The following is a 9,133-nucleotide window of genomic DNA, read 5'->3' as shown; positions in this document are numbered from 1 at the left end:
CCTCTGCTGGCCCTTCCATGAAGCCCCCCATGTTCTGCGGTCCTGCTGGCCACGCTTCTTCAGCTCATGTCACTCCCCTCCCGCCCGCCTTCCCCCCTCCTGCGCCGCCTCCCCTCACCCCGCTCCCTTCCTCCCTTGAACGGCTGACCCCCGTGGCAGGTGTTGGGCCAGGGCGCGGTGCACGGCGCTTTTGGCGGCTTCACGGGCTTCACCACGGGCCTGGTCAACACCCACTACGTGTACCTCCCCATCGAGACCATTATACAGGTAGGCCGCGGGAGGCGAGGGCGGCCAGATCGCCCCTGCAGAGGAGCGACAACTCCGAGCGGGAGGCCGGTCGTGCGCCTACTGACAAGAACCCCCGCTGCACTTCGGTGTGGGTTAAGGACTTGAGCTGCCAGCCGCATGCTGACAGCCGTCCCGGGCAGCTGCCTGTTATTTTTCACGGCACGCCTCCGATTTTTGGGCCGCTCAGGCTGGCACGCGCATCCAGCCAGCGTGCCCAACTCTGGGAACGTCCCCCGCAACCCCAACTCCCTGATACGGCCTGCTGCCCGCGCAGGCGCCCCGGAAGGTCAACCCCACCGGCCGCCGCTGGAACCGGCTGAAGACGGCCATCAACCAGCCAGACCTCATCTGAGCCCAGGCGGCTGCACAGGGCTCAAGACATACGACCATGCGTCCCCGCAAAACGCCACTGCAGCAGCGACAGCAGCACGGCGCCCCGTCGGCGCCCAGCACTCCGGAGCGCCATGTGACTTTGGTGCTTGGTGGGTTTTGGTCGCGGCGCCAGGCTTGCCGCCTGCTCCTTGTTGGTCCAAGCTTTCACCATGCTTTTGGTCCCCGTGGCCCAGCAGGCAGTGCGGCTGAGAGGGCCTGCACCGTGGCAAGGGTGCAGGCGTGCAGCTGCCAAGGCGCCAGCGCAGGTTTTGACCCAAGTACGCTAGATACAGCTTTAGGACTTTTGACTGCATTGAAGTTTTAGGGGAGGCAAACTCCTGTGCTTTGTATGTTGCGCACGTGTGCGTGTGTGTCGGCAGTTTTGGCGCATTGTCGTGGGTTCAAGCAGGGGAGGTCTCGCACACATTTCGTTGGAGGTGTATCCTTTGTTTGGCGCATGTTACCATTGTTTGAGGTGCAAGAACAGCATTAAAAGACAACTGGGTACGCATCATGAAGACGATCTGGCAACCACACCGAGTAAATTGATGTGCTTGGACCTTGATTTGCCAGGGTTCAGTCGTACAGAGCAATACCACGTATTGTGATTGCAGTCCGCACCCAAGGCACCAGGAGGCTATGCTGCCGTGGCACCGCAACATTGCGACACACAGCCCAACAGACTCGTTGCAAGGTTTGGCAACTGCCTGGCTGGGCACTGACACAGATTGTGCCGCCGTGGTCCGGCAGGTGTCGGCTGCCAACTCGGGACACATTACGGTGTTTTCACTTTGGATCTTTTCACAGTCTGAACAGCTTGGTGCACCTAGAAGAGGGCCAGCTGACGCATGAAGGACCTGGCAACGCGCCCCTTCCCGGTAAGACGCTGTGGTCAGCCCCCCCGGTGCTGTGTCGGTGCCCTGGGGCACCGTCAGGGCCCTGCATACCGGGCCGCGATCCGGCATCTGTACATCTGGGGCAACGGGGCTGGCGGGAGCCATGCGAGTGCTCAAGAAAGCGGGACCTGCTTATCTGGGTGCTGCGGATGCTGATCGGCAAAGCACTCCCTGACTGACCAGCTGTGGCCCAAGTGGGAGGCCTGCTGCCCGAACGCCGCGACTCTGCCGTTTCTTCCGTTTGTCGTTGGCGCCGAGGTTTCAGCTTTGAATTACCAGGGGCAAGAGCAAAGATTACCAGGTCAACAAATCAAAGCACAACAACGAGGACAACGAGAACGCAACAGACTATTGGGCAGATAAAGATAAGGTCCTAGGGCGAAGGAACGAGCCAGCCGAACAGGTGGAGAACCTAATTGGAAATCACTGCCAACACCAGTCGGCGAAGGTCACGCAAAGCGTGCAGCACCCTACTCAGCGGGACTCTGTGGTGAGCGAGAGCAACCACGCGACGCCGCCAGGTGCGATGCGTCATGCGGGGCAGCTGGTCCCTCCCGAGTGCTTGGCAGCTCTGCGGCCCCGCCGTTGTGCTGCGAGTGTGCCACCAGGGCGTCCACCTCCGCAGCGCTCATGCCCCTGTCCACGAGCGCCCTCTTGAGCGCCTGCACCGCCGCATTGGCCTTGGCAAGTGCCACGGCCTGCTTCTGCAGCTCGGCCGCCCCTGCGCTCACCTGCTGATAAAGCCTCATGACGGCGGCCTGCCCCTCTGCCGCCGCGCGCCGCTGCTGAGCCAGCTCCTGCTGCGCCGACGCGAGCGCCTGCGCGGACTCCTGCAAACGGCGGCCCTGCTGCAGCAGGTCAGGCGCGGCCACGTTGACGCCGTGCCGTGCCAGCAGCGCGGTGGCCGCGGCGAGCTGCGTCTGTGTGTCGGAAAGCTCAGCAGACACCACGTATGAGCAGCTTTGAGCCTGTCAATCTCATCCTCGCGCCGCTGGCGCTCGTCCTGCATGGCCGCATGGCGGCGCGCGTTGAAGTCTGCCACCACGGCGCTCAGCTTAGACACTGCGGCACTGGTGCCGTCCACCTGCAGGCCGGAGAGGAGCTCTGCGGAGGCGAGAAGGATGGCGTCTTTGAGCATGGCGCGAAGCGTGGCGGAGCGGTCACCGCCAGGGCCGAAACGGGCCACCGCCGCGGACGACTGCTGCTGCCAGTCGCCCTGCTGCCCTGGGGCCGGCTGCCCGCCATGCTGCGCGGCCTTGATCGCCTCCGCGGCAGCCTGCAGCTGCGACCAGTCGGCCAGGCGGCGCAGCGTGTGGCCGGCATCAAATAGAATGTCGATGCGGTCACCGAGCCCGCAGGCGTTGAGGATATCATAAAGCTCCAGAATTGCAGCCGAGGCGAAGCGGGTTGCATCAGCATGCGTCAGGTGATCGGGGTACGCGTCACTCCCGTGCAGCTGCATGGCCCTGAATGGGGCCGCGACCGGCAGCGTGAACGCCATTGTGAGCTTTCCGCGTGCTGCGTTGGCCACGCTGAACGCACGGGACCTGGCGGCCGCGCGCGTGACCTCGTCCCGCTGGGCAGCCTGCGCCTGCCGCGCAGCTGCCACGGCAGCGGCGGCTTCCTGTGGGGTCGCACTAAGGGGGACGTACACGCCTCCCGCCTCAGCGGCGCGGCTATTGCGGCCGTCGCCTCCGCCATGCCGGCCCTGACGGCCGCCCGGGTAGGGGTGGTAGCGAGACCTGTCTTTGCCGTACATGGCTGGGTGGCTTACGTCAGGGCAGGGGTTTGTTTTACCCTGTCCCTGTTGCACCAGGGTGGGGCGTCTTACTTCAGAGCAGGGGTTGGGTGCACCCTGTCTCTGTTGCGCGTTTATCCAGGTGCCAAAAGTGACTCTGAAACAAGCGTGTTGTGCGGTCGGCTCCTGTCTGGAGGTGGTGGGGGAGAGCAGGACAGATGTGAAGCCAGGAGGAGGGTGAAAGGGTCGTACAGTGAGAGTGTGTGTGAGAGGGCTGGATGCGGACCTGTGTGGCAAGCCACAATGGCCCCCTCAGTCACAGCCCGGCGCAGTCCTCAAGTAGAGTGCATGGGAAACCCCTGATGCTGCCTGGGCGGCGCTGGAAACACACCGCACCAACAGCTGCAGAACGGCATGACTGGCCACGGCCCTAGTCACAGCCTCACAGAATCTACAACCCTCAGGTGAGCGCGCTGCTAGGCAGCGACGCACTCATGGTCCTAAACTACTCAAAGACCTCACTGCAGCTAGTCAAGACGAATGCTAGCCCGAATGGTCCCTCCCACAACTGACCTTGATCGCACAGCCAGTCGTCCGTGTGCCCCTTCTGACTGTCGCGCGACCCAGGAGACGAGTTGACCACACAGCCCACAAGTCCCAGACGAGCAGTCGGTTTCACCGCGAGCAGAGCTTCCGGCAGATCAGAGGAAAGCTCGGGTGGCGCTAAAGCATGACGGACAACACTGCCGTCAAGTGGCGGTTGTATGCCACATGATCTCGGGGAAGCAAGCAACGTACAAGAGGCCAACGGCGTTCGAGTCGGAACTCGAACGCCATAGAGCAGCTGGCCAACAACCCTTGTCTGTTCCACAAAGCAGACAGATGCCATAAGCCAGCTACCAAGCCGCCCGGCTGTCCTGCTACGCCTGGCCCCTGGCCACCCGCCGCTGCCCCAGTGGCAGGTGTCGCCCGCTCCCTCAGCCCAACGGTTCTATGACGCGGACACTCTCACAGCATGACATGGTGAGAGCGGGACATGCATAGGACCTGTGTTGCCCTGCATGTCAGGCGCAAGGGCTTCGACATGCGGAGCACTTCTTCACGCACATCACCACGTTCCCTGGCTGACGCAAACCACTGCACCGCACGACGACAGTTATCGTAGCTGCTGAAGTAGTGCCCAAAGTGCAGACGTGTTGCAGCAATTGCTCAAGGTCTGCCCAAACTGAGCACTGCTTACATAAGTAGTGGAATTGTTCGTTTACTGGCAAGTTCGGACGGTGCCCAATCACACATGAGGTTCACCCTGCACTGTGACCACTTGTCAGCCGCGAGGGGTGACACCGGCAACCTGAGCCTCCATACAGCACGCGCGTGTGCGAACACACGCATGCGCATCCTACCAAGGACCACTGTCAATGTGACACTCATAAAACACGTCAGTGCCAGCAGTGCGGAGGAGTGCAGCGCACGCCCAGCGCAGCGGGCACTGGTGCGCATTCCGCGCTTGCACCCATGTAGTAATGTACACTTGTACAAGCTCTCCCTTTGTGCCCATAACCATGACCTCCCCCGGCACAAAAACTCTGCGTGCAAATATACACAGCGGTGACAACCTTTGCTACGTCAATTGCCCCACAGCTGTACCCTGCAATCAAGCCGAGCAAACCCGAGCAGCTCGTCAGCAGGAAGGAAGCTAGGAGCCGCCGCCGCCAACCGCCCCCTTGACCGCCACCCTGGCAGCGAGGTCTGACAGGTAGGGCCTCGTCGCGGCCGCCACGTAGGCCAGGCGTGCTGCCGTGTCCTGGCTGAGCAGCAGAGCCAGGCGCTCCACCAGGCCCAGCTGTAAGCAGTGGGGTGGGTTCAAATTTGATTTGGTTGGGTGGAGGGTGGGGTTCAAGGGATGGGGGTGGCTTTGGGGCTTGGGGGAGAGGGGTTTGAGGAGAGGAGGGCGCGACTGGGTGCGGCGCAGGGAGGAGGGGCGGGGATGGCAGTCGCAGGGTAAGAGGAGGATTGCATCACGAGTAAGCCAGGACCTTGCGTTGCCCGACGGTGACGAGGGTCGAGGCAGGGTAGGGACGCGCTTTTACCTGACGACGGGTCGGCTGGCGGCGCGAACGCCTTTCAAGCGTGACACACAACACAGCTCAGGAGAGCTCAGCCCAGGCTTGTGATGAGCGCCCGCATGCGCCAGCCTGCAAGTCGCATTTGGCTGTCCTCCAAGCCCCCCCCCCCCACACACACACACACAAACACACACCCACAACTCCGAGGCCTCACCTCAAGGCAGTTGGCCGCCGCAAACGAGAAGAGCTCCTGACGGCGCTCCTTGCCAACCTTCTCCCGCAGGTGCTGCAGCAGTTGAAGGAGCCAGGCAAAGCCAGCGGGAGGAAAACGTGGCATGAGCGTGGACGAGTCAGCACGCTGTCACATATGCCAGCAAACAGAATGTGGCGGCCTGGGCTTGCTCATGGCAAACACTGTTTGCGGCCAAGTATGGGCCCCTCTGCAAGCACTGCTGGAGGCGAAGCCACCCTGGTGCTGGCGCACGCCCAGGCCCCGCACTGCGCAGCGGCCGCGGCGCCAGCCGCACACACCTCGTAGGGGTCTGCCGCGCTGTTCTTCGGCGCCGCCGGCGTGCCGTACACGCTGCCGTGCCGCTGCCACACCGCGATCGCCTCGCCCGCCGGCACGCCCGCCGCCCGCAGGTAGTCCGCGGTGCTGCGCCCGCCGGCCGGCGGCGGCGGCGGCGGCGCGAACCGCGCGACCTCCGGCGGCAGCAGCTCGCCGCCGCCGCCGCCGCCGCCGCTGCCCGATGCCGCGCCGCTGGGGCTGGGGCCCAGGCGCTGTGAGAGCCGCTGGACCTCTGCGAGGGATTTGAATACGTCGCGCTCCAGGGCGTCCACGTCAGCGCGCGCCTGGGGGGCTCGCGAGGCGGTGTCGTCATCGTACCTTGCCGGGGGGTTGGGTTTGAGGGAGTCGCCAGGTGAGAGTTGGGTGAAATGCAGGCAGGGCTCTACACATCCCAGATGGCTCATGCCGGGGGTCGAGCCTGGGGTCGGCCAGCAGAGCCATGGGCATGAAGTTTTCCAGACGCACTGGTGCTGCAACCTGAGCCAGTAGTAGCGACAACAATGCCGCTTATGCAGCAGCATCTAGCCCCTTACACTACCGTCCCTCCCCACACTCGCGCACAAGAAGCACACCCGACCTCAGCTGACGGATACCAACAGGTCTCACGTGCAGCACGTGCGTGCTGCGGCTGAGCCCCGCCCGCTGCCGCTGACAACCGTTCGGCCCGGCGCCTCACCACTGCACCGCCGCCACGGGGTAGGGCGCCTGATCCCGGTCCACGGCGAGCAGCTTGAAGCGCCGCGCACCCTCATAGTGCACCTGGCGGGAATAAGGGGGGAAACGGGGCGCCGCGCGCGGAATTCATTGACAGCTGCGGAGCCGCGCTTCAAGCCACTGTCATTGCATGCGAACCGGCCAATAACGGTGTTTCCACACATCCGAAGTTGAGTGACATACTCCCGCCCTTGCCAGGCCTGCGAGCGTTGTAGGGAGAACCGACGCCCCTCTCACCAGCAGGGTGCCGTCTTGGACCTCATCCACTTTGGTCACCCGCGCGTACACGCCCACGCTTGGTAGACCCCCGACCGACCCCTCCAGCAGCGCCGGCGGCGCCGCGTCGGGGGCGAGCACGTGGCCGAACCGCAGCGCAGGCGGCGCCGGCGGCGCGCGGCGCTCGGCTGCGGGCTGGTTGTTTGGGTCCGCGGCCGCCAGCGCGGCCTCCTGCCGCTGCCGCTGCTGGTCTCGGAATAGAGTGAGGTACCGCGGCTCGAACACTCGGACCGCTCCGGTCTGAAATGATAAGGGGGGGGTGGGGCGAGGGGGGCCGAGTGGGACGGCGCTCACTGGCCCCGGGAGCCGAATCCGGTGCGGACGTATTTGCAGAAACGCATCCGCAGCATCGGCAGCCTGACCGCAAGCATTACAAAATGGACGGCCATGCGGGCTGCTGCATGCCTCCCAGCACGTTGCATGCGCATGTGCCCGTGAAGAGACGGGGTGATGACGTGATGGCCGACAAGGCGCCTGACCCAGTCTGGGTGCCACGCAGAGCGCCACTCACCTGACCAGGGTGCAGACACGTGGGCAGCGCGAAGATCGGCAGGGACACCAGTGACTCGCTGTCCAGCCAATCGTCCCCGCTGCCTGCTGGCGATGCTGCACGTGCGGCGTGGTGGGGCGCCCTCCCGCATCGTGGGCGCGTCAATGCGGCGCTGAGCCAGGTGGCGCGTATGGAAGCGCTTTGTCTTGCGATCGCGCCGCCATTAAGACTGTGAGCACGCGTGCCCAGGTGGGTCGTGTTCATGTCGATCAGGTGATCTGTGGGCACTGTACAGTTGAGTTATACCACAGAGACTGAGCAGGCCATAATGAAACTTAAGCGAACAAGGCTATCACCATTGTCATATGATTGTGACGAACAGTCAGCCCCATCTCTACACTCGATACAGTACCGCTGAGAGTGGCGACCGTCGTAATACTATTATCACGGGAGCGCACATCATTGTAGGCCCACGTAGTCGATTTGTATCTAGCGAGATCATCGGCCCACCCGTTCGCGCCAGCTCCTTGACGGACCTGCTATTCGGCAGTCTGTAGCGCTTAGCTGTGCGATCACTCGCCTTTGAAGGCCGTGGCGCCGCTGACGACCAGCGCGGCAAGCGCCACACCAGCGTGTACGTGTGTGCATCCGCCAAATCCGCCAGGCGCGGTCGCAGGGGCGCGTCAAGCCTAAATCCCGCAAACCCCGTGGGACCCCGGTGGTCGTGTATTCCTGCTGCATCGCTCAGACCGTCGCTGGCCAAGCGCGCGCGCTCGCGGCGCCCTGGCCCTGGGAGAGTCATCCCTCCCGCCAGAACACGCGGGCGGCGGGCCTCGGATAGCTTGTGCATCACCGCGTCGGCGCGGCGCCGCGCGGGGGACCATGGTGGACTTTGGGCGCATCCAGAAGGAGCTGAGGGAGATCGACAATGACAAGGCGTCCGGCGTGGTTGTGGAGGTTGTTGGGGACAACCTCCAGCGGCTGGTGGGCAGCGTGCCGGGGCCCAAGGACACGCCCTACGACGGCGGGGTTTTCAAGGTGCGGGTGCAGGGTTGTGCGATGCAGCGTTCTTGCTATCAGGGGGAATTCGGCGGCCGCGGCGGGTAGAGTTTATAGGCGCGCCGCCATGCTGAGTTGAGGTGTGCTACCTGGTGTTGCTGCGGCGTTGGAACGGATCAGTCAAATGGTTCGAGGGGCGCATTGCTTGGCGGCCTTCACGCTCGCCCACAGCTGCAGCGGCGGCTGGCACCGCCGCCTGCCCCACCAGCAGCCGCACGACCCGCGCGGGCGTGCCCGACGCGCCCCGCCCCACCGATCCACAGCAGCTCACGCTGCACCGCCCGCCAGCCACAAAGTCCCCTGCGCATATGCCTCATCCCTGGAATCCCGCCCCCGAGGCCCTTCTAGACCCTGGACTTGTACGTGCGGCTGACTCATTGTATGCCTCATCGACTCATCCTCGCGCTGACTCACCCTCACCCAAGGTCGACATCCAGCTGGACGACCAGTACCCCTTTGTGCCCCCCAAGATGCGCTTCGTGACGCGCGTCTGGCACCCCAACGTGAGCAGCGCGTCGGGCGCCATCTGCCTCGACATCCTCAAAGACCAGTGGAGCCCCGCGCTCACGCTCAAGACGGCGCTGCTGAGCCTGCAGGTGGGGGTTAGGCACAGGCGCGGCGCCTGGCGCCTGCGTTGTCTTGGAGCGGCAAAGAGAACAGGAGAGG

At 64.2% G+C, this 9,133-nt stretch overlaps 3 protein-coding genes across 3 annotated transcripts in view; 1 reads left to right on the top strand and 2 right to left on the bottom strand.

Annotated features, from left to right (window-relative positions):
- Nucleotides 1–640, top strand: part of MNEG_1619 (hypothetical protein) — a gene marked incomplete at both ends in the record, with an annotated part of 4,637 nt that extends 3,997 nt beyond the window's left edge. The window contains 2 exons of the mRNA XM_014049902.1: nt 160–267; nt 563–640. Of these exons, the coding sequence (XP_013905356.1) occupies nt 160–267; nt 563–640 (186 nt within the window). The remainder of the gene's footprint in view (nt 1–159; nt 268–562) is intronic.
- A 1,386-nt stretch (nt 641–2,026) lies between these two features.
- MNEG_1618 (hypothetical protein) lies at nt 2,027–3,057 on the bottom strand (the record flags this gene model as incomplete). Its single annotated transcript, XM_014049901.1, has 2 exons — nt 2,027–2,470; nt 2,641–3,057. The coding sequence occupies 2 exons, from the start codon at nt 3,055–3,057 to the stop codon at nt 2,027–2,029; spliced, it is 861 nt and encodes a 286-aa protein (XP_013905355.1).
- Nucleotides 3,058–4,990: 1,933 nt separating this feature from the next.
- Nucleotides 4,991–7,524, bottom strand: MNEG_1617 (hypothetical protein; the record flags this gene model as incomplete). The annotated part of the gene is made up of 6 exons (XM_014049900.1): nt 4,991–5,137; nt 5,575–5,646; nt 5,892–6,246; nt 6,605–6,687; nt 6,880–7,158; nt 7,430–7,524. Coding segments are annotated over 6 exons (1,031 nt in total), but the record flags the coding sequence as incomplete, so codon positions are not given.
- Between the last annotated feature and the right edge of the window lie 1,609 nt (nt 7,525–9,133).

The sequence above is a fragment of the Monoraphidium neglectum genome (genome assembly GCF_000611645.1).
Source record: "Monoraphidium neglectum strain SAG 48.87 unplaced genomic scaffold scaffold00166, whole genome shotgun sequence".
Lineage (NCBI taxonomy): Eukaryota > Viridiplantae > Chlorophyta > Chlorophyceae > Sphaeropleales > Selenastraceae > Monoraphidium > Monoraphidium neglectum.
The sequence above is the reverse complement of the archived record's forward strand: the minus strand, read 5'-3'. Positions and strand labels throughout refer to the sequence as shown.